Raw genomic sequence first — 24,317 nt, 5'->3', positions numbered from 1 at the left:
CTTTCCCTTTAAGTCTCCTTAGTGCGTCTGCAAATACTGTGCCACGTGGTTACTGCCCCTTATTCCACCTGAAATTATTCCTCTGTATTTACTCAGCCCATGATTTTCAGCATCGCCCTTAACATTCTGTGATCCGAGACCACCAATCCCATCTTCTCTATATAACGCAAGTCCCACCCCTAATCCCCCTGGTGACCTTTGTGGTTCTAATCCAAGATGGTTGGCGTAGTTTTCACAAAGACCACCACTAGCTTTTATATTATACAAAGCTAAAGATTTGTTTACACTACTTGATTGGATTTGACCCTTACTTGGAAAAAAATAATTTTTTATAAATCTAGGAGTAAGGGTCAATTTAGCGTGGCCAATCCACCTAGCCTGCACATCTTTGGGTTGTGGGGCAAAACCCACGCAAACACCGGGAGCATGTGCAAACTCCACACGGACAGTGACCCAGAGCCAGGATCGAACCTGGGACCTCGGCGCTGTGAGGCAGCAGTGCTAATCACTGCACCACCATGCTGCCCTATATAATAAACATACAATCTACACTCATTTACTATTACGATCTACACTCATTTACTATTAATCTCTACACTAATACAATAACTATGATCTGCTCTCACTCACACCATCTTTCCTACAGTCTGTTTCTAGCTTTCTCCTCATCAGTCTCTCCCAGAAGGCTTAGCATCGATGCCTTATATAGTTCTGCATCTAGCTCCCTCTAGTGGTTGATTTGAACACAACATTAACCCTTACAGTTCTGTACATTTATCATACCGTCACAACCCCATTCTAACAAATTTCTCCATGCTCGCTCTTAAAGGTCTCGACATCCTTCCTGAGGTACAGTGTTGAGAATTGAACACAAAAACTCCAACTGGGGTCCAATCTGTGATGTGCAAGCAGGTTTCGTAGTTACACATCAGGATTGGGAAAGGGGTTTCTGACTTTCAAGGAAACAACTCACCTGTTGCAACAGCAGGAGAGAGATATCGACACCTCTTCCTCTCTGTACCTGCCAGAATCCGGCATATCTTTGCATTCTGCTATAAAAACACGCAAATCAGTTTGAGGGAAGCCAACCTGCTGGTAAAGCTGAAGAACGGAAGAAAATAAAGTACTGGTCAGCATGGAGATATTTAGAACAAATACTTATACATTGTCCGACAAAATTCAGTGGTCTCTTGAACCCGGAAGTGAAAGAGGTTTCCCTCAATACTTCCGGCCTAGAAACCTGCCTATGGGCTGGTTTAGCTCACTGGGCTAAAGAGCTGGCTTGTAAAGCTGACCAAGGCAGGCCAGCAGCACGGTTCAATTCCCGTACCAGCCTCCCCGAACAGGCGCCGGAATGTGGCGACTAGGGGCTTTTCACAGTAACTTCATTTGAAGCCTACTTGTGACAATAAGCGATTTTCATTTCATTTTTTCATCAGATTAATCTAGCATTTAGAGGTTGTGCAGTTCAACTGAAAAATAGATTACACATATCCCACGTTTAAAAGTCTAAAGATTCTCCAATATGATCAGAGCCCAAACTTTTTCCAGCCCCAACTCCTTCCCATTGTATAAAACATTTGAGACCGAAGATGGTGGAGGGACAAATAAAAATCCTGACATTGGGATGTCAACTCTTGGGAAAAGGTATCACCACACCTACGCCACCTTTCACACCAGCAGAAGCACTGATCACAGCAAACAAAAAAAAGAACATCTTAAAAAAGTACTTAATCGGCAGTAAATTGCTTTGACACGCACCCCACTTTATTCAACATTATTGCCCATCATTGGGCATTGTTTTCTCATATTTCTCCATAGGAGACTTCCTGGGATCCATAGTCGCTGTTGAGGATTCTTAGGACAACTCCCTCCTGACTGAACACCACTGCGACAGGACATATACAGATGGTGATCGTGGTGTCTGGGACATTTGCTGTAAGGTATCATAGAATTTACAGTGCAGAAGGAGGCCATTTGGCCCATCGAGTCTGCACCGGCTCTTGGAAAGAGCTCCCTACCCAAGGTCAACACCTCCACCCTATCCCCACACCTCCACCCTGTCCCCATACCCTAGTAACCCCACCCAACATTAAGGGCAATTTTGGACACTAAGGGCAATTTATCATGGCCAACCCACCTAACCTGCACATCTTTGGACTGTGGGAGGAAACCGGAGCACCCGGAGGAAACCCACGCACACACGGGGAGGATGTGCAGACTCCGCACAGACAGTGACCCAAGCCGGAATCGAACCTGGGACCCTGGAGCTGTGAAGCAATTGTGCTATCCACAATGCTACCGTGCTGCCCGGATTCTGTCAGGCTGTTGCTTGACTAGTCTGTCAGACACTTTTCCCAGTTTTGGCACAAGCCCCCAGATGTTAGCAAGGAGGACGTTGCAAGGTCGACAGGGCTGGGCTTGCTGGTGTCGTCTCCGGTGCCTAGGTCGATGCTTGGTGGTGCGATCAGTTTCTTTCCTTTGTAGTGGTTTGATACAACGGAATGGCTCGCTCGGCCATTTCAGAAGCCATTTAAAGAGTCAACCACATTGTTGTGGGTTTGGTGTCACATGTAGGCCAGATTAGGTAAGGATGGCAGATTTGCTTCCCTAAATGTGGCAGGTCCGGGAGGCTTCCAGCGTCCCGGATGGCTTCATCTGCAGAAAGTGCACCCAACTGGAGCTCCTCACAGACCGCATGGTTTGGTTGGAGCAGCAATTGGATGGAGCATGCAGGTGGCGGAAAGCGACATAGATCGCAGTTATATAAATGTGGTCACACCCAAGGTGCAGGCAGAGAAATGGGTGACCACCAGAAAGGGCAGGCAGTCAGTGCAGGAATCCCCTGTGGTTGTCCCCCTCTCGAACAGGTATACCCCTTTGGATACTGTCGGAGGGGATAGCCTATCAGGGGAAAACAGCAGCAGCCAGAGCAGTGGCACCACGGCTGGCTCTGATGTTCAGAAGGGAGGGTCAAAGCGCAGAAGAGCAATAGTAATAGGGGACTCTATAGTCAGGGGCACAGATAGGCGCTTCTGTGGACGTGAAAGAGACTCCAGGATGGTATGTTGCCTCCCTGGTGCCAGGGTCCAGGATGTCTCCAAACGGGTAGAGGGCATCCTGAAGGGGGAGGGCAAACAGGCAGAGGTCGTTGTACATATTGGTACTAACGACATAGGCAGGAAGGGGCATCAGGTCCTGCAGCAGGAGTTCAGGGAGCTAGGCAGAAAGTTAAAAGACAGAACCTCTAGCGTTGTAATCTCAGGATTACTCCCTGTGCCACGTGCCAGTGAGGCTAGAAATAGGAATGATGTGGAGATGCCGGCGTTGGACTGGGGTGAGCACAGTGAGAAGTTTTACAACGCCAGGTAAAGTTCAACAGGTTTGTTTCAATGTCACTAGCTTTCGGAGCGCTGCTCCTTCCTCAGGTGAATGAAGAGGTATGCTCCAGAAACATATATATAGACAAATTCAAAGACGCCAGACAATGCTTGGAATGGGAGCATTAGCAGGTGATTAAATCTTTACAGATCCAGAGATGGGGTAACCCCAGGTTAAAGAGGTGTGAATTGTGTCAAGCCAGGACAGTTGGTAGGATTTCGCAGGCCAGATGGTGGGGGTTGAATGTAATGCGACATGAATCCCGGTTGAGGCCGCACTCATGTGTGCGGAACTTGGCTATAAGTTTCTGCTCGGCGATTCTGCGTTGTCGCGCGTCCTGAAGGCCGCCTTGGAGAACGCTTACCCGGAGATCAGAGTCTGAATGCCCTTGACTGCTGAAGTGTTCCCCGACTGGAAGGGAACATTCCTGCCTGGTGATTGTCGCACGATGTCCGTTCATTCGTTGTCGCAGCGTCTGCATGGTCTCGCCAATGTACCACGCTTCGGGACATCCTTTCCTGCGGCGTATGAGGTAGACCACATTGGCCGAGTTGCACGAGTATGTACCGCGTACCTGGTGGGTGGTGGTATCACGTGTAATGGTGGTATCCAATGGTGACAACACCACCTCCCCACAAGGATGTCCCAGCCTCAAATATATTCAGCGATAGAGCATCCACAACCCTCTGGGATAGAAAATTCCAAGGATCCACAACCCGGATGTGAAGAAATTTACCCTCATCGCAGTCCTAAACGATCAGCCCAACAATCCTGAGACTTGTACCCGTGTTTCCGATTCCCCAGACCGGAGAAAACAGCCACAGCGTCAGTGGGGGAAACCTCTCTGCCAATTTAGCTTTGGAAACAAGCCTGGCTCTTGTGATTACCCCAGCTATCACCTTGAATTTAAAAGATACCACACACAAATACAAGCACCTGAATATCAGTTGTCACAATGGCCAATCCTTCCCTGCTCACCACCACTTTCTGAAGGGCAATTAATAATAATAATAATAATAATAATAATAATAATCATTATTAGTGTCACAAGTAACACAGCAATGAAGTTGCTGTGAAAAGCCCCCTAGTCACCACATTCCGGCGCTGATATGCCATCAATTAAGACGGAGAACGCAGTGAATTAACCACAGCTTTAATTGACTTACAACAGAGCTGGCAGCGAGCCCCAGAATGAGGCAGTGAGAGAGGTCGGCAGCTTATATACCCAGGCCCTAGGGGGAGGAGCCACGGACAGAGCCAAAACCGTACAACATGTAATATAGTGGCAATACTGTACAACACGTACTACCGTGGCAGCACAATACAACAGTGGTTTCACCACAGGCGCCTGTTCGGGTACACAGAGGGAGAATTCAGAATGTCCAATTCACCCAACAGCACGTCTTTCGGGGACTTGTGGGAGGAAACCGGAGCGCCCGGAGGAAACCCACGCAGACACGGGTAGAACGTGCAGACTCCGCACAGACAGTGACCCAAGCCGGGAATCGAACCTGGGACTCTGGCGCTGCAAAGCAACAGTGCTAACCACCGTGTGCTACCGTGCCGCCCAATTAGAGTTGGGCAATTATCACGCTGACCTAGCCAGCAGCAATCACATCCCATTAACGAATATAAAAACTCCCATTCTTCAGCATTCAACTGCACACAGCCTCAAACATTCTAAATTTAAACGTCATTTGATGGCTAAGAAACCTAACCATTATAAATAGCTGACACCAAGACAAGGAGGACTACTTACCTTAATTGTTTCATAAGTGTCAGTAATCAGGGCTATAAAGAGACTCAGAACCATGTAAATGAAGAGGGTGATGAAGGTGGACAGATAGACTCGACTGAACACCCAGACCACGTAACTCTTGTCCTGCATTGCTGCAAAAGTCGCAAACATGTCATCTCCGTTGATCAAAGAGAAGAGGCACTCAGAGACCATATTCAAAGATCGAAACTGTCAGAAGAGAACCACACAATTATTCTTGGTTTGTCGAGGTAAGATTATTACCACTTCAAAAAAAAAAAAATCCAAGATTTTGTCCTCCACACATGCAAGCTCTTGATCGGGAAATGCGCAGAAGGGGTGCGGAGAGATCGTGGTGTTCATGCGCATAAATCCTTCAAGCAGTTTACAAAAAGCCCATCTGTTATCTTGTTATAAATAAAAAAATGAATAGAATGCAAGAACAAAGAGGTCCCGTCACAACTTGGGCTTCAGCAGGAATATTGGGCACCAAACTGGAGGAGGTGTACCAGGGATGAGGAACTTCAGGTCGGAGTAGACTCTGGAAAGATTAGACGCATTTTTTGTGGACTGAAGAAGGTTCGAGGTGATGAAAGGTTTAATAGAGTTAAGAGAGAAATATGTACTCCCTCTGATTACTGAAGTGGTTCAATAATCAATAATCCGATCTCGATGAAGAAATACTTTCTACTCAGCGCAGGAATTTTTTTTAAATTCAGTCACGGGATGTGGGTGTTGCGGGATATGCAAACACTTATTGCCCAGCCCCAACTGCCCTTGGTGAGTAGCCTTCTCAAACCCCCGGAGTGCCTGTGTTGTCGGGACACCCACAAAGCCGTGAAGGAGGGAGTTCCAAGATTTTGACCCAGTGACAAGAGAAGGAACGGCGATATATTTCTAACTTAGGGTGGCGAGTGACTTGGAGGGGAACTTCCAAAATAGACTTCAAATCCTGACAATTCTGAGTGAAAGAAATTTTCCACTTCCAATCTAGATCTTTGGCCAATGATTTTGAATTCACGACACCCGACTATTGACCCACTCGCCAGGGATATTTTATCTCCTTTGTCTATCAACACTTTTACCTGAGAAAAGTGATGGTTCTATAAAAGGGAGTTGAACAAGCTTCTGGAGATGAATAGCTGCAGACAAAAGACAGGAATGCAGGGTGAAGCGTAACTGCTATTTTAGAAAAGAAACAGTGCAGGTGGGAGGTCCTTCTTCGGCAAGTTTCAATCACAAAGAAAACCCAGTCGGGTTTTACTTTTAAAAAAAAAAAAAGGTTAAAAAAAATATATAGCTCATTTCTTCCTCACCTTTTGATGGTAGGGTCCCAGTACAATCCACCCACAGAAGCAGTAACCCAGGTAAATCATCGACGCACAGCAGCAGAACCGAATGACACTTGGGAAAGCTGCTCGGAGTGTTAAAATAAGAACCTGCGATAAAAGCAAAAGGGAAGTCAAAGTTCCAGAGAGAAGACCTTCGACGTGACACAAAGAAAGCCAAGTGCCAGCAGGAGTTTTCCAATTCTTACGTTATACTTTTCAAAGAAGCCCAAGTATCGGATGACTCCAACCCAAACAAGCAAGGTGGCCGTGCCCAGTAAAATACTGCAAACGTCATAAGATGCAAAACTCTACAAAAAGGAAAGGAAAAGAAAAGTTTGAGCTTGTGAAACTGCACAGGGAGGAATGTATGATGCTGTTAGGAACAGGGGAGGCCATTCAGCCTCTTGTCCTAGTTCTACCTTTCAAATGGGAAGGTGGTGGCGCAGCGGTATTGTTATTAGTCATAGAGACCCCAGGGTGATGCTCTGGTGACCCAGGTTCAAATACCACCTCGGCACATGGTGGAATTTAAAATTCAATCAAAACACCTGGAATTAAAAGTCTGATGAGGACCATAAAACTATTGTAAATTGTCATAAAAACCCATCTGGTTCAATGTGCTTCAGGGAAATAAATCTGCCGCCCTTACCCGATCTGGCCTACGTGTGACTCCAGACCCTCAGCAATGTGGCTCACTCAATGGCCTGGCACTCGTTCAAGGACAATTAAGAACGGGCAATAAATGCTGCCCAGCCAGTGACGCACACATCCCCTGAACGAGTTAGAAACAGAAATGTGATCAAGGCCGATGTGCAAACTATTCAATCAGCCTGCTTTTGCCCCACGCCCTTGAATACCTTTGCTTAACACAAATCTATCAATTTCAGATTGAAAATTTACAATTGATCTCGCATCAATTGCCATTTGTGGAAAGTTCTGTCACCCGCGTGTGTGTCGAAATGTTTCCTAATTTCACTCCTGAAATTTCTGGCTCTAATTTTTAGACCAAACTCCCTACATTCAGGCTCTCCAACCAGTGGAAATAGTTTTAATCTTTCTGTTCCCCTTAATATTGTCAAGCTTCAATCACGGGAGTTTGCCTATCCTCCCAGTGTGTGCATGGGTTTCCTCCGGGTGCTCCGGTTTCCTCCCACAGTCCAAAGATGTGCAGGTTAGGTGGATTGGCCGTGATAAATTGCCCTTAGTGTCCAAAATTGCCTTTATTGGGTGGGGTTACTGGGTTATGGGGATAGGGCGGAGGGGTTGACTTTGGGTAGGGTGCTCTTTCCAAGAGCCGGTGCAGACTAGATGGGCCGAATGGCCTCCTTCTGCACTGTAAATTCTATGAAATCACCCATGTATCTTTCAAACTTTCTAGGGGCTGGTTTAGCACAGTGGGCTAAACAGCTGGCTTGTAGTACAGAACAAGGCCAGCAGCGCGGGTTCAATTCCCGTACCGGCCTCCCCGAACAGGCGCCGGAATGTAGCAACTAGGGGCTTTTCACTAACTTCATTGAAGCCTACTTGTGACAATAAGCAAATATTATTATTATAACTTCTGGGGAACACAACCCTAATTGGATTTGTTTATTGTCACGTGTACCGAGGTACAGTGAAAAGTATTTTTCTGCGAGCAGCTCAACAGATCATTAAGTACATGAGAAGGAAAGGGAATAAAAGAAAATACATAATAGGGCAACACAACATATACAATGTAACTACATAAGCACCGGCATCAGATGAAGCATACAGGGTGTAGTGTTAATGAGGTCCGTCCATAAGAGGGTCATTTAGGAGTCTGGTGACAGTGGGGAAGAAACTGTTTTGAGTCTGTTCGTGCGTGTTCTCAGACTGCTGTATCTCCTTGCAGTCCTGGGCCGAGCAGTTGCCATACCGGGCTGTGATGCAGCCCGATAGGATGCTTTCTATGGTGCATCTGTAAAAGTTGGTCAGGGTTAATGTGGACATGCCAAATTTCCTTACTGTCCTGAGGAAGTATAGGCGCTGTTGCTTAACCACCTTGCTTAACCCTTGGGAGTTCAGGTATCACTGACATTTGAATTGAGAGATGAATGATGAGAGACTATGAGGAGATTGGATCTGTACAAATGACACAATTTGATCGAGCTGAACCAACAATTTGTACGTTCGCTGACAGCAATCTACAATGTTACTTGGAGAAGCCACAGGATAGGGTAGGAAATGAAGGGACGTAGGGAGACTCCGCACAGACAGTGACCCAAGCCGGAATCGAACCTGGGACCCTGGAGCTGTGAAGCAATTGTGCTATCCACAATGCTACCGTGCATGCTTATCCAAGTGTTTTTAAATGTGATGAGAGTGTCTGCCCCCCAGTTATCCAAAGGATTACTACACGCTGCTACATTACTAGCCCAGAAACATAGAATCCCTTTAGTGCAGGAGAAAGCCATCCAGCCCATCGAGTCTGCACCGGCCCCCTGAAAGATCACCCTACCAAGTCCACTTCTCCACCCTATCCCCGTAACCCCACCTAACCAACACATCTTTGAATACTTTTTTTTTTAAATTTTTTGAGTACCCAATTATTTTTTTCCAATTAAGGGGCAATTTAGCGTGGCCAATCCACCAAGCCTGCACATCTTTGGGTTGTGGGGGTGAAACCCACGCGGACACGGGGAGACTGTGCAAACTCCACACGGCCAGTGACCCAGGGCCGGGATTCGAACCCGGGTCCTCAGCGCCGCAGTCCCAACACATCTTTGGATACTGAGGGATAGTTTAGTACGGCCAATCCACCTAACCTGCACATCTTTGGACTGTGGGAGGAAACCGGAGCACCCGGAGGAAACCCACGCACACACGGGGAGAACGTGCAGACTCCACACAGTCACCCAAGGCCGGAATTTAACCTGAGTCCCTGGTGCTGTGAGGCAGCAGTGCGGACAAAACCACTGTTACGCTCCCCATTGGAGGACAGACATGCTTTACAGGGGGTACAGCAACGATTCCCTGGGATGAGGGGCCCGTTTTAGGAGAGACTGAGCAAACTGGGCCTGTACTCTCTGGAGTTCGGAAGAATGAGGCAATCTCATTAAAACAGACAAGATTCTGAGCGGGGGGGGGGGGGGGGGGGGCTCAAGAGACCATATCCTTTGGATGGGGAACCTAGAAGGCAGGGGGCAGCATTGCGCGCCAAAGAGTCCGATCGTGTCGGACTGAGATAAGGGGAATCCCTCTTCACCGAATGGTTTGTGAATCTTAATTCTCTACCTCAGAGGGTTGTGGATGCCCCATCGTTGAATATATTTAAGGCTGCGGGTAGACAGATCTTTGGTCTCTTAGAGAATCAGGGATTATGGGGAGTTGAAGTCCAGGATCATATTGAATGGTAGAGCAGACTGGATGGGCCGAATGGTCCGGTCTATGTTCAAGCGCCAGGTTGGTCTCCTGGTTCCTTTCCCGTACCTTGTTTTCAATTTCCAGTTTGAGGACCGATCCAGCGATCGTCAGCAAGTCGCTAACGATGATGAGGATATACCAGCCATTCACAAACTCCATGCGGTCGCTCCACGTCACACCTTTGTTACAGCGGAGCAAGAAGAAGTCCACAAACTCCTGGAGTGGAAGAGCAGCAGCGGTTACCGGCGGGCCAGTTTTATCAGCAGAATTACAGTAAAGGAAATCCTTATTGCAACACCATACGTACATACTGCAGCTTTATTCCATTGACAACAGAGCGGATGCAGAGAGTTAGCGAGCTCAAACAAATCACAACAATAAGAGCATCAAAGACCATCATGTAGTGAGTGTTCCTTTGTACTTGGAGAAAGAAAGAAATGAAAATTTTACAAAAATTACCAATGCAAATCAGCGGGTAAAAATTAGGTGTCGATTTAAAGTAATTTCCACCTATCAATGGAAAGCAGATCAGGTGCGCCATCTAGTGGATGGGTATTAATTAGCACATTTACTGACTTCCACGATGATCAACTCATGAGGAAGGCCATTCGGATGTATCCTGAAGTTCCCACCAGTTCACTTCCCCGGCTGCTTCCTCCCATACCATCGCCAACTGTGGCAGTTAATAGTCTCTTCAAAGGGTTCAACAGAGTTTGGATATGCGGAATAGAGGTGGAAAGCTCATATCCATCATAACAGATAAAGTTATTAGGACTGTCAACACTCCTCACGATCATAGAATCCCCACAATGCAGAAGGGGCCCATCGAGTCTGCAATGATCCTCTGAAAGAGTACCCTACCTAGGCCACCTCCTCCCGCCCCATCCCCAAAGACGAAGATCAGTGTTCGGAAAGATCAAGCTCCTGGGCAGTTCAGCAAACACCTGACGTTTACCAGACTCATACCGGGAATGGGCAGGTGGTCTTAACAGGAAAGGGTGGACAGGTTAGGTTTATATCCGCTGGAGTTTAGAAGAGAAAGAGGTGAATTGGTTGAAACATACAAGATCCGGAGGGGATTTGACCTGGTGGACGTGGAGAGGATGTCTCCTCCCGTGGGAGGATCTCGAACTAGGGGTGACTGACCGAAAGTAATTCTCCTCATCTCTATCCAAAACGGGCGACCCCCAATTTTTAAACAGAGGGCGGCGAGTCTTTGGAATCCTCTTCCTCAAAATGGTGTCAGGAGTAGAGTTTCTGAATATTTTTTTTTATTAAATATTTTATTGAAAATTTTTGGTCAACCAACACAGTACATTGTGCATCCTTTACACAATATTATAACAACACAAATAACAATGACCTATTTTATAAACAAAAAATGAATAAATAATAAATAACAAAAATGAAAACTAGCCCTAATTGGCAACTGCCTTGTCACAAGTAACACTCTCCAAAAATATAATTTAACAGTCCAATATATAATTATCTGTAGCAACGACCTATACATACTATACAGTATATATTAACAACCCTGAGAGTCCTTCTGGTTCCTCCTCCTCCCCCCCCCCCCCCCCGATCCTGGGCTGCTGCTGCTGCCTTCTTTTTCCCATTCCGTCTATCTTTCTGCGAGGTATTCGACGAACGGTTGCCACCGCCTGGTGAACCCTTGAGCCGACCCCCTTAGGACGAACTTAATCCGCTCTAGCTTTATAAACCCCGCCATGTCATTTATCCAGGTCTCCACCCCCGGGGGCTTGGCTTCTTTCCACATTAGCAATATCCTGCGCCGGGCTACTAGGGACGCAAAGGCCAAAACATCGGCCTCTCTCGCCTCCTGCACTCCCGGCTCTTGTGCAACCCCAAATATAGCCAACCCCCAGCTTGGTTCGACCCGGACTCCTACTACTTTTGAAAGCACCTTTGTCACCCCCATCCAAAACCCCTGTAGTGCCGGGCATGACCAAAACATATGGGTATGATTCGCTGGGCTTCTCGAGCACCTCGCACACCTATCCTCCACCCCCAAAAATTTACTGAGCCGTGCTCCAGTCATATGTGCCCTGTGTAATACCTTAAACTGAATCAGGCTTAGCCTGGCACACGAGGACGAAGAGTTTACCCTGCTTAGGGCATCTGCCCACAGCCCCTCCTCGATCTCCTCCCCCAGCTCTTCTTCCCATTTCCCTTTTAGTTCATCTACCATAGTCTCCCCTTCGTCCCTCATTTCCCTATATATATCTGACACCTTACCATCCCCCACCCATGTCTTTGAGATCACTCTGTCCTGCACCTCTTGTGTCAGGAGCTGCGGGAATTCCCTCACCTGTTGCCTCGCAAAAGCCCTCAGTTGCATATATCTGAATGCATTCCCTTGGGGCAACCCATATTTCTCGGTCAGCGCTCCCAGACTCGCGAACTTCCCATCCACAAACAGATCTTTCAGTTGCGTTATTCCTGCTCTTTGCCACATTCCATATCCCCCATCCATTCCCCCCGGGGCAAACCTATGGTTGTTTCTTATCGGGGACCCCCCCCCCCCAAGGCTCCAGTCATTCCCCTATGCCGTCTCCACTGTCCCCAAATCTTCAGTGTAGCCACCACCACCGGGCTTGTGGTGTAGTTCCTCGGTGAGAACGGCAATGGGGCTGTCACCACAGCCTGTAGGCTAGTCCCCCTACAGGACGCCCTCTCTAATCTCTTCGACGCTGCTCCCTCCTCCTCTCCCATCCACTTACTCACCATTGAAATATTAGCGGCCCAATAATACTCACTTAGGCTCGGTAGTGCCAGCCTCCCCCTATTCCTGCTACGCTGTAAGAATCCCTTCCTCACTCTCGGGGTCTTCCCGGCCCACACAAAACCCATGATGCTCTTTTCAATCCTTTTAAAAAAAGCCTTCGTGATCACCACCGGGAGGCACTGAAACACAAAGAGGAATCTCGGGAGGACCACCATCTTAACCGCCTGCACCCTCCCTGCCATTGACAGGGATACCATATCCCATCTCTTGAAATCCTCCTCCATCTGTTCCACCAACCGCGTTAAATTTAACCTATGCAATGTGCCCCAATTCTTAGCTATCTGGATCCCCAGGTAACGAAAGTCCCTTGTTACCTTCCTCAACGGTAGGTCCTCTATTTCTCTACTCTGCTCCCCTGGATGCACCACAAACAACTCACTTTTCCCCATGTTCAATTTATACCCTGAAAAATCCCCAAACTCCCCAAGTATCCGCATTATTTCTGGCATCCCCTCCGCCGGGTCCGCCACGTATAGTAGCAAATCGTCCACATACAAAGATACCCGGTGCTCTTCTCCTCCCCTAAGTACTCCCCTCCACTTCTTGGAACCCCTCAACGCTATCGCCAGGGGCTCAATCGCCAGTGCAAACAATAATGGGGACAGAGGGCATCCCTGCCTTGTCCCTCTATGGAGCCGAAAATATGCAGATCCCCGTCCATTCGTGACCACGCTCGCCACTGGGGCCCTATACAACAGCTGCACCCATCTAACATACCCCTCTCCAAAACCAAATCTCCTCAACACCTCCCACAAATAATCCCACTCCACTCTATCAAATGCTTTCTCGGCATCCATCGCCACTACTATCTCCGTTTCTCCCTCTGGTGGGGCCATCATCATTACCCCTAACAACCTCCGTATATTCGTGTTCAGCTGTCTCCCCTTCACAAACCCAGTTTGGTCCTCGTGGACCACCCCCGGGACACATTCCTCTATTCTCATTGCCATTACCTTGGCCAGGACCTTGGCATCTACATTTAGGAGGGAAATAGGTCTATAGGACCCGCATTGTAGCGGGTCCTTTTCCTTCTTTAAGAGAAGCGATATCGTTGCTTCAGACATAGTCGGGGGCAGTTGTCCCCTTTCCTTTGCCTCATTAAAGGTCCTCGTCAGTACCGGGGCGAGCAAGTCCACATATTTTCTATAGAATTCGACTGGGAATCCATCCGGTCCCGGGGCCTTTCCCGCCTGCATGCTCCTAATTCCTTTCACCACTTCTTCTACCTCGATCTGTGCTCCCAGTCCCACCCTTTCCTGCTCTTCCACCTTGGGAAATTCCAGCCGATCCAAGAAGCCCATCATTCTCTCCCTCCCATCCGGGGGTTGAGCTTCATATAATTTTTTATAAAATGTCTTGAACACTCCATTCACTCTCTCCGCTCCCCGCTCCATCTCTCCTTCCTCATCCCTCACTCCCCCTATTTCCCTCGCTGCTCCCCTTTTCCTCAATTGGTGTGCCAGCGACCTGCTCGCCTTCTCCCCATATTCGTACTGTACACCCTGTGCCTTCCCCCATTGTGCTTCTGCAGTGCCTGTAGTCAGCAAGTCAAATTCTACATGTAGCCTTTGCCTTTCCCTGTACAGTCCCTCCTCCGGTGCTTCCGCATATTGCCTGTCCACCCTCAGAAGTTCTTGCAGCAACCGCTCCCGTTCCTTACTCTCCTGCTTCCCTTTATGTGCCCTTATTGATATCAGCTCCCCTCTAACCACCGCCTTCAACGCCTCCCAGACCACTCCCACCTGGACCTTTCCATTGTCATTGAGTTCCAAGTACTTTTCAATGCACCCCCTCACCCTTAGACACACCCCCTCATCTGCCATTAGTCCCATGTCCATTCTCCAGGGTGGGCGCCCTCCTGTTTCCTCCCCTATCTCCAAGTCCACCCAGTGTGGAGCGTGATCCGACTGAATATTTTTTAAAGGTAGAAGTAGACACATTCTTGACAAGCAAGAGGGTGAAAGGTTAACCGGGGGCCGGTGGGAATGCGGATGTGAGGTTACAATCACATCAGACATGAACGTACAGAATGGCAGTTCAGGCTCGATCGGTCAAATGGCCTATTCCCAATTTGGATTTATGTCAGTAAAATATTCAACCATTAATCAAATTTGAAGACGACAAAATACGGGTGGAGGTGGTGAGCTGTTCGACAGTCGAGGATTATTCCCATCGGATTGGTTTGCTTTTTGATTGGTCCAGGAAAGCAGTGCGTGGTTGGGCTCGCTACATCAGACTCGCTGGATCAGAAATTGGCTAGCTGAAAGAAGACAGAGGGTGGTGGTTGATGGGAAATGTTCAGAATGGAGTTCAGTCACAAGTGGAGTACCACAAGGATCTGTTCTGGGGCCGTTGCTGTTTGTCATTTTTATCAATGACCTAGAGGAAGGCGCAGAAGGGTGGTTGAGTAAATTTGCAGACGACACTAAAGTCGGTGGTGTTGTCGATAGTGTGGAAGGAAGTAGCAGGTTACAGAGGGATATAGATAAGCTGCAGTGCTGGGCTGAGAGGTGGCAAATGGAGTTTAATGTAGAGAAGTGTGAGGTGATTCACTTTGGAAGGAATAACAGGAATGTGGAATATTTGGCTAATGGAAAAGTTCTTGAAAGTGTGGATGAGCAGAGGGATCTAGGTGTCCATGTACATAGATCCCTGAAAGTTGCCACCCAGGTTGATAGGGTGGTGAAGAAGGCCTATGGAGTGTTGGCCTTTATTGGTAGAGGGATTGAGTTCCGGAGTCAGGAGGTCATGTTGCAGCTGTACAGAACTCTGGTACGGCCGCATTTGGAGTATTGCGTACAGTTCTGGTCACCGCATTATAGGAAGGACGTGGAGGCTTTGGAGCGGGTGCAGAGGAGGTTTACCAGGATGTTGCCTGGTATGGAGGGAAAATCTTATGAGGAAAGGCTGATGGACTTGAGGTTGTTTTCGTTGGAGAGAAGAAGGTTAAGAGGAGACTTAATAGAGGCATACAAAATGATCAGGGGGTTGGATAGGGTGGACAGTGAGAGCCTTCTCCCGCGGATGGATATGGCTGGCACGAGGGGACATTAAATAAACTGAGGGGTAATAGATATAGGACAGAGGTCAGAGGTAGGTTCTTTACGCAAAGAGTAGTGAGGCCTTGGAATGCCCTACCTGCTACAGTAGTGAACTCGCCAATATTGAGGGCATTTAAAAGTTTATTGGATAAACATATGGATGATAATGGTATAGTGTAGGTTAGATGGCTTTTGTTTCGGTGCAACATCGTGGGCCGAAGGGCCTGTACTGCGCTGTATTGTTCTATGTTCTAGATGTCATGTGACAAAACCACCCAGAATTCCTACAAGTGAAGTTGGCAATCGCGAACGCTAACCTGGCTAAATACAGATAGCGGCACATCTCTGGTGTGGAGGAAACGGTTCTCCAGGTTTAGAGTTACCATTTCTCCAGATATGGGCTCCAGCTTTCCGGCCGATCATGCCGCAGGACCGTCGGACCCGCACGGGTGCATTCAATGGGAAATCCCGTTGATGACTGCAGGACCAAAATATCCCTCCACTGGCCAATGGTGCAGTCTCCTGCCACAGCGAAACACAGTAGTTTGTGCGGCAAATCCCCCCATGGACTTCAGAAAGGGAATTGTGCCCAACAGGCCTCAACTCTCCAAGGAGAGAGAGCCAACTTCTCATTGGCTTGTCCTTCCTTTCAAGTCCCTCCATGGCCTTGCTCCTCCCAGTGTTTTGCAAAGTCCACCAGTCCCACTGCCGTCCGCAATCTCTTGCCTCTATCCTGTGTGGGAGGGGTCCCCGACTTCAGCTGTCTGGGCATTCAAATGGGCATTCAAATTCCCATAAGGCCATAAGACATGGGAACAGAATTAGGTCACTCGGCCCATCGAGTCTGCTCCGCCATTCAATCATGGCTGATATTTTTCTCATCCCCATTCTCCTGCCTTCTCCCCATAACCCCTGATCCCCTTATTAATCAAGAACCTATCTGTCTTAAAGATACTCACTGATTTGGCCTCCACAGCCTTCTGCGGCAACGAGTTCCACAGATTCACCACCCTCTGGCTGAAGAAATTCTTCCTCATCTCTGTTTTAAAAGGATAGTTCCTTTAGTCTGAGATGGTGTCCTCTGGTTCTAGTTTTTCCTACAAGTGGAAACATCCTCTCCACGTCCACTCTATCCAGGCCTCGCAGTATCCTGCAAGTTTCAATAAGATCCCCCCTCATCCTTTCCAACGAGTACAGACCCAGAGTCCTCAACCATTCCTCATACGACAAACTGTTCATTCCAGGGATCATTCTTGCGAACCTCCCCTGGACTCTTTTCCACGGCCTCCCTCCCTAAACCTCACTTTCCTCCATTAAGACATGCATAAAAACCTACTCCTTGGACTGTTTTTTTTTTTTTTGCAGCACCTTGGGACTCTTCTTTGTGTTGAAGGTGCCAAGGAAATGCAAGTGTTTGTCGTTGAAGTGACAGATATTGCAGATGGGAATATTGCAGTGAACATATCATTTGTGGACTCCAGGAAGACCTTTTTGGAGGAACTGCACAAGTTTAAGGGTTTTGAAATCTAGAGGAAAACAACACAGTTTTATCGGAGGTTTGAACTGTTACTCTCTGTACCTAGAATTTGTTTAAAAGCAGAGAAAGGCCAGCACCAGAATTTGGAGACGATGCCAAATTGAGGTAACGGTAATTTAAGATAATAAAGGAATTGGGCAAAGGGATACTGACAAATGAAGAGGCTATAGAGCTACACACGGAATTCAAACCACATTAAGTGAAAGTGAAAGTTACTATAGTCCCAGAAGTTGCTCTCCCCTTGAGAGAGTGGACTGGGGGTGGCTTAACCAGACGGTCACCACACCTCAGGCAAGGGACAAGCTTGAGAAGTCAACCTCAAACCAATATGGGAATTGAACCCATGTTGTTGGTGTCACAACACCATGAGCCAGACATCCAACCAATTTTTAAAAAATTATTTACAGGATGTGGGTGTCGCTGGTTAGCCCAGCATTTATTGCCCATCCATAGTTGCCCATCAGAAGGTGGTGGTTACCTGCCTTCTCAAACCACTGTAGCCGCCGAGGTTTGGTACACCCACTGTTAGGGAGGGAGTTCCAGGATGTTGCCCCAACAAGTGAAGGAATGGCGATATATTTCCAAGCCAGGTTGTTGAGTGACTTCAAGTGGGGTTCCCAGGTATCTGCTGCTCTCGTCCCTCTAGATGGTCGTGATCGTGGGTGTGGAAGGTGATGTCTAAGGAACCTTGGTGAGTGCCTGCAGTGCATCTTGCAGATGGTACACACGGCTGCCACTGTTTGGTGGTGGAGGGAATGAATGTTTGTGGAAGGGAGAGCAATCAAGTGGGCTGCTTTGTCCGGGATGGTGTTGAGCTTCTGGAGTGTTGTTAGAGCTCCATTCCCCGACTTCCGGGTGCGGTGATGACCAGCTAAGTCGCACGTTTCGGCAGCTCCCGGTGGAAAGGACTTTTGGGCTCTTGATAGGAGCCCCAACAGCAATTTTAACGGCTAAAAACACTTGTGCGGTAAACCAGAAGGGAATCCCCCCTGGACACGGATGGAAAAAGGAGAGGAAAGTGGCCGGATTGCGGTGGATCCTCTAGAGCAGCGGCAAGGAAGGCAAGCACAAAGCAAGATGGCGTCGGAAGGAGGCAGTTTAATATGGGGCCCTGACCAACAAGAGTTCCTGCGGCGTTGCGTGGAAGAACTTAAAAAGGAGATGAAGGAGGAGCTGTTGGCCCCGATATTACAGGCGATTGAAGGGCTAAAGGAGGAGCAAAAGACCCAGGAGCAGGAGCTTCGGGTCGTGAAGGCAAAGGCTGCTGAGAGTGAGGACGACATACAGGGCCTGGTGGTGAAGACAGAGATGCACGAGGCACAATACAAAAGGTGTGTGGAAAGGCTGGAGGTGCTGGAGAATAATGCGAGGAGGAAGAATTTAAGAATTCTTGGTCTTCCCGAAGGTGCAGAAGGGGCGGACGTCGGGGCATATGCGAGCACGATGCTGCACTCGTTAATGGGATTGGAGGCCCCGACGGGCCCGTTGGAGGTGGAGGGAGCCTATCGAGTTATGGCACGAAGACCGAGGGCTGGAGAAATTCCTCGAGCCATAGTGGTGAGATTTCTCCGATATAATGACAGAGAGATGGTCCTCAGATGGGCAAAGAAAACTCGGAGCAGTAGGTGGGAGAATGCGGTGATCCGCGTATATCAAGATTGGAGTGTGGAGGTGGCGAGAAGGAGGGCGAGCTTTAATCGGGCCAAGGCGGTGCTGCACAAAAGGAAGGTTAAATTTGGAATGCTGCAGCCGGCAAGACTGTGGGTCACACATCAAGGGAAGCACCACTACTTTGAAACAGCAGAAGAGGCGTGGACATTTATTGTCGAGGAGAAACTGGAATAAGCGGGCTAGAAAAAGAACGTTTGGGACAAAGTGGTGGGGCGAATATGTGGGGTGAAGAGGGGGGGGAAAAGGGGTAAGAGATGATTTCCCAAGTTGTTAATCCTGCGACCCTGTAACTTTTCTCTCTTCCCCGTGCCGTGGGGGGGGGGGGGGGGGGGGGGGGGAGGGAGGACGAGGAGCTGGGGGCACCGGCCATTGGGGGCGGGGCCAAATGGGAAGCGCGGGCTTTGTTCCCGCGCTATGGTAATCATGGCGGGAACAGGGAAGCAGGAAGGAGGGGGCCTCGCACAGTGGGAGCCGAGGTCACGGGGGGGAAGCCGAGGTTGGCCAGAGTTTGCTGACTTCTGCGAGCAACATGGGGGGTGCAATTACGCTAGTGGGGGATCTGGTGGGGGGGGGGGGGTTAACTGGGTTGCTGCTGCTGGGGAGAAGGGGGAGCTGGTACGGGGTGGGGTGGTCGGGGCGGGAGGGCGCCGTCGGGGGAGATACGGCTACGTGGGAACCGGGTGAGGAGCTGGATTGAAAAAGGAGATGGCTAGTCGACAAGGGGGGTAAAGAGCCCCCCAACCCGGCTGATCACGTGGAACGTGAGAGGGCTGAACGGGCCGATAAAGAGGGCACGGGTACTCGCACACCTTAAGAAACTTAAGGCAGATGTGGTTATGCTGCAGGAGACGCATCTGAAACTGATAGACCAGGTCAGACTACGCAAAGGATGGGTGGGGCAGGTGTTCCATTCGGGGTTAGACGCAAAAAACAGGGGGGTGGCTATACTAGTGGGGAAGCGGGTAATGTTTGAGGCAAAGACCATAGTGGCGGATAGTGATGGTGAGTGGCAAATTGCAAGGGGAGGCGGTGGTCTTAGTGAACGTATATGTCCCGAACTGGGATGATGCCAACTTTGAGGCGTATGTTAGGACGTATCCCGGACCTAGAGGTGGGGAAGTTGGTAATGGGTGGAGATTTTAATACGGTGCTGGACCCAGGGCTGGACAGGTCGAGGTCCAGGACCGGAAGGAGGCCGGCTGCAGCTAGGGTGCTTAAGGACTTTATGGAGCAGATGGGAGGAGTAGACCCCTGGAGATTTAGTAGACCTAGGAGTAAGGAGTTTTCGTTTTTCTCCTATGTCCACAAAGTTTATTCACGGATAGACTTTTTTGTTTTGGGAAGGGCGCTGATCCCGAAGGTGACGGGGACGGAGTACACGGCTATAGCTATTTCGGATCACGCTTCACGTTGGGTGGACTTGGAGATAGGGGAGGAAAAGGAGCAGCGTCCACCCTGGAGAATGGACATGGGATTATTGGCAGATGAGGGGGTGTGTTTAAGGGTCAGGGGGTGCATTGAAAGGTACATGGAACTCAATGATAATGGGGAGGTCCAGGTGGGAGTGGTCTGGGAGGCGCTGAAGGCAGTGGTTAGAGGGGAGCTGATATCTATTAGGGCACATAAAGGAAAGCAGGAGGGTAGGGAAAGGGAGCGGTTGTTGAAAGAACTTCTGAGGGTGGACAGACAATATGCGGAGGCACCGGAGGAGGGACTGTACAGGGAAAGGCAAAGGCTACATGTAGAATTTGACTTGTTGACTACAGGTAATGCAGAGGCACAATGGAGGAAGGCACAGGGTGTACAGTACGAATACGGGGAGAAGACGAGCAGGTTGCAGGCACACCAACTGAGGAAAAGGGGAGCAGCGAGGGAAATAGGGGGAGTGAGGGATGAGGAAGGAGAGATGGAGCAGGGAGCGGAGAGAGTGAATGGAGTGTTCAAGGCATTTTATGAAAGATTATATGAAGCTCAGCCCCCAGATGGGAAGGAGAGAATGATGTGCTTTCTGGATCAGCTGGAATTCCCCAAGGTGGAGGAGCAGGAGAGGGCGGGACTGGGAGCACAGATTGAGATGGAGGAAGTAGTGAAAGGGATTGGGAGCATGCAGGCGGGGAAGGCCCCGGGACCAGACGGATTCCCAGTTGAATTCTATAGGAAATATATGGACTTGCTGGCCCCGCTACTGATGAGAACCTTTAATGAGGCGAGGGAAAGGGGGCAGCTGCCCCCAACTATGTCAGAGGCAACGATATCGCTCCTCCTAAAGAAGGAAAAAGACCCGCTGCAATGCGGGTCCTATAGGCCTATTTCCCTCCTGAATGTAGACGCTAAGATTCTGGCCAAGGTAATGGCAACGAGGATAGAGGATTGTGTCCCGGGGGTGGCTCATGAGGACCAAACTGGGTTTGTGAAGGGGAGACAGCTGAATACAAATATACAGAGGCTGCTAGGGGTAATGATGATGCCCCCACCAGAGGGGGAAGCGGAGATAGTGGTGGCGATGGATGCCGAGAAAGCATTTGATAGAGTGGAGTGAGATTATTTGTGGGAGGTGCTGAGGAGATTTGGCTTTGGAGATGGGTATATCAGATGGGTACAGTTGCTGTATAGGGCCCCGATGGCGAGCGTGGTCACGAATGGACGGGGGTCTGATTATTTTCGGCTCCATAGAGGGACGAGGCAGGGATGTCCTCTGTCCCCGTTACTGTTTGCACTGGCGATTGAGCCCCTGGCCATAGCATTGAGGGGTTCCAGGATGTGGAGGGGAGTACTCGGGGGAGGAGAAGAACACCGGGTATTTCTGTATGCGGATGATTTGTTGCTATATGTGGCGGACCCGGCGGAGGGGATGCCAGAGATAATGCGGATACTTGGGGAGTTTGGGAATTTTTCAGGGTATAAATTGAACATGGGGAAAAGTGAATTGTTTGTGGTGCATCCAGGGGACAGAGCAGAGAAATAGAGGATTTACCGTTGAGGAAGGTAACAAGGGACTTTTGGTACTTGGGGATCCAGATAGCCAAGAATTGGGGTACATTACATCGGCTTAATTTAACGCGGTTGGTGGAACAGATGGAGGAGGACTTTAAGAGATGGGACATGGTGTCCCTGTCACTGGCAGGTAGGGTGCAGGCGGTTAAAATGGTGGTCCTCCCGAGATTCCTTTTTGTGTTTCAGTGCCTCCCGGTGGTGGTCACGAAGGCTTTTTTCAAAAGACTCATAGATCATAGAGTTTACAGAGCAGAAGGAGGCCATTCAGCCCATCGAGTCTGCACCGGTTCTTGGAAAGAGCACCCTACACAAGGTCAACACCGCCACCCTATCCCCATAACACAGTAACCCCACGGGCAATTTTGGACACTAAGGGCAATTTATCATGGCCAATCCACCTAACCCGCACATCTTTGGACTGTGGGAAGAAACCGGAGCACCCGGAGGAAACCCACGCACACACAGGGAGGATGTGCAGACTCCACACAGACAGTGACTCAAGCCAGAATCGAACCTGGGACCCTGGAGCTGTGAAGCAATTGTGCTATCCACAAGGCTACCGTGCCTCGAGAAGAGTATTATGAGTTGTGTGTGGGCCGGGAAGACCCCGAGAGTGAGGAGGGGATTTTTGCAGCGCAGTAGGGACAGGGGGGGGCTGGCACTACCGAGCCTAAGTGAGTACTACTGGGCCGCCAATATTTCAATGGTGTGTAAGTGGATGGGAGAAGAGGAGGGAGCGGCGTGGAAGAGATTGGAGAGGGCGTCCTGCAGGGGGACTAGCCTACAAGCTATGGTGACGGCACCGTTGCCGTTCTCACCGAAGAAATACACCACAAGCCCGGTGGTGGTGGCTACATTGAAAATTTGGGGGCAGCGGAGACGGCATGGGGGAAGGACGGGAGCCTCGGTGCAGTCCCCGGTAATAAATAACCATAGGTTTGTTCCGGGGAGAATGGAGGGGGAATTTGGAGCATGGCAAAGAGCAGGGGTAGCACAATTGAGAGATCTGTTCGTAGATGGGACGTTTGCGAGTCTGGGAGCGCTGACGGAAAAATATGGGTTGCCCCAAGGGAATGCATTTCAGTATATGTAACTGAGGGCTTTTGCGAGGCAACAGGTGAGGGAATTCCCGCAGCTCCCGACGCAGGAGGTGCAGGATAGAGTGATCTCAGAGACATGGGTGGGGGATGGTAAGGTGTCGGACATATACAGGGAGATGAGGGACGAGGGGGAGATCATGGTCGATGAGCTGAAAGGGAAATGGGAAGAAGAGCTGGGGGAGGAGATTGAGGAGGGGCTGTGGGCTGATGCCCTACGTAGGGTAAACTCATCGTCCTCGTGTGCCAGGCTAAGCCTGATACAATTTAAGGTGTTACACAGGGCGCATATGACTGGAGCACGGCTCAGTAAATTTTTTGGGATAGAGGATAGGTGTGCGAGATGCTCGAGAAGCCCAGCGAATCACACCCACATGTTCTGGTCATGCCCGGCACTACAGGGGTTTTGGTGGGGGTGGCAAAGGTGCTTTCGAAGGTGGTGGGGGTCCAGGTCGAACCAAGCTGGGGGTTGGCTATATTTGGGGTTGCAGAGGAGCCGGGAGTGCAGGAGGCGAGAGAGGCTGATGTTTTGGCCTTTGCGTCCCTAGTAGCCCGGCGCAGGATATTGTTAATGTGGAAGGAAGCCAAACCCCCGGGTGTGGAGACCTGGATAAACGACATGGCAGGGTATATAAAGTTGGAACGGATTAAGTTTGTCCTAAGGGGTTCGGCTCAAGGGTTCACCAGGCAGTGGCAACCGTTCGTCGACTACCTCACAGAAAGATAGAGGGAATGGAAAAGAAGAAGACAACAGCAGCAACCCAGGGGGGAGGGTGGGGGGGGGGGGGGGGGGAGGAATCGGACGGACTCTCAGGGATGTTATTGTATATGTATAGGCACTTGTTTTAGGTAATGTATATTGGACTGTTAGATTGTATCTTTGGAGAGTATTTATTTTTGACAAGGCAGTTGCCATTTAGTTTGGTTTTTGTTTCTGTTCATATATTATTTATTTATTTGTTTAAAACTGGCCACTGTTATTTATATTGCTTTATTGTTGATTAAAAGAAACACTACGTACTGTTATGTTTGGCCAAAAAATCTTGAATAAAATATATATTTTTTAAAAAGAGCTCCATTCCCCCAGACAAGTGGAGAGTATTCCATTGCACTCATGCCCAGTGCCTTGTAGATGGTGGACAGGCCTTGGGGGTCAGGAGGCGAGTAACATGCTGTAGGATCCCGCGCCTTTGGCCTGCCCTGGTGGCCAGAGTGTTATTATGGCTAGTTCAGTTCAGTGGTAATCCCCAGATGTTGATTGTGGGGGATTCAGCAATGGTAATGCTGGTAATTGAATGTCATGGGGTGATGGTTAGATCTTTTCT

At 49.2% G+C, this 24,317-nt stretch overlaps 1 protein-coding gene across 2 annotated transcripts in view; it reads right to left on the bottom strand.

Annotated features, from left to right (window-relative positions):
* Positions 1–24,317, bottom strand: part of mcoln3b (mucolipin TRP cation channel 3b) — a 71,403-nt gene that overhangs the window by 8,569 nt on the left and 38,517 nt on the right. Inside the window, exons 8-13 of one of the 2 annotated variants that reach the window (XM_072510315.1) lie at positions 10,157–10,269; positions 9,916–10,065; positions 6,675–6,776; positions 6,454–6,576; positions 5,141–5,347; positions 974–1,101 (exon numbers count right to left, since the gene is read on the bottom strand). In XM_072510315.1, the coding sequence (XP_072366416.1) occupies positions 974–1,101; positions 5,141–5,347; positions 6,454–6,576; positions 6,675–6,776; positions 9,916–10,065; positions 10,157–10,269 (823 nt within the window). The remainder of the gene's footprint in view (positions 1–973; positions 1,102–5,140; positions 5,348–6,453; positions 6,577–6,674; positions 6,777–9,915; positions 10,066–10,156; positions 10,270–24,317) is intronic. The other variant, XM_072510316.1, reaches the window with a different exon arrangement.

Source organism: Scyliorhinus torazame, chromosome 7 (genome assembly GCF_047496885.1).
Source record: "Scyliorhinus torazame isolate Kashiwa2021f chromosome 7, sScyTor2.1, whole genome shotgun sequence".
NCBI lineage: Eukaryota > Metazoa > Chordata > Chondrichthyes > Carcharhiniformes > Scyliorhinidae > Scyliorhinus > Scyliorhinus torazame.
Note: the sequence above shows the minus strand (reverse complement) of the source record. Positions and strands in the feature narration are given on the sequence as shown.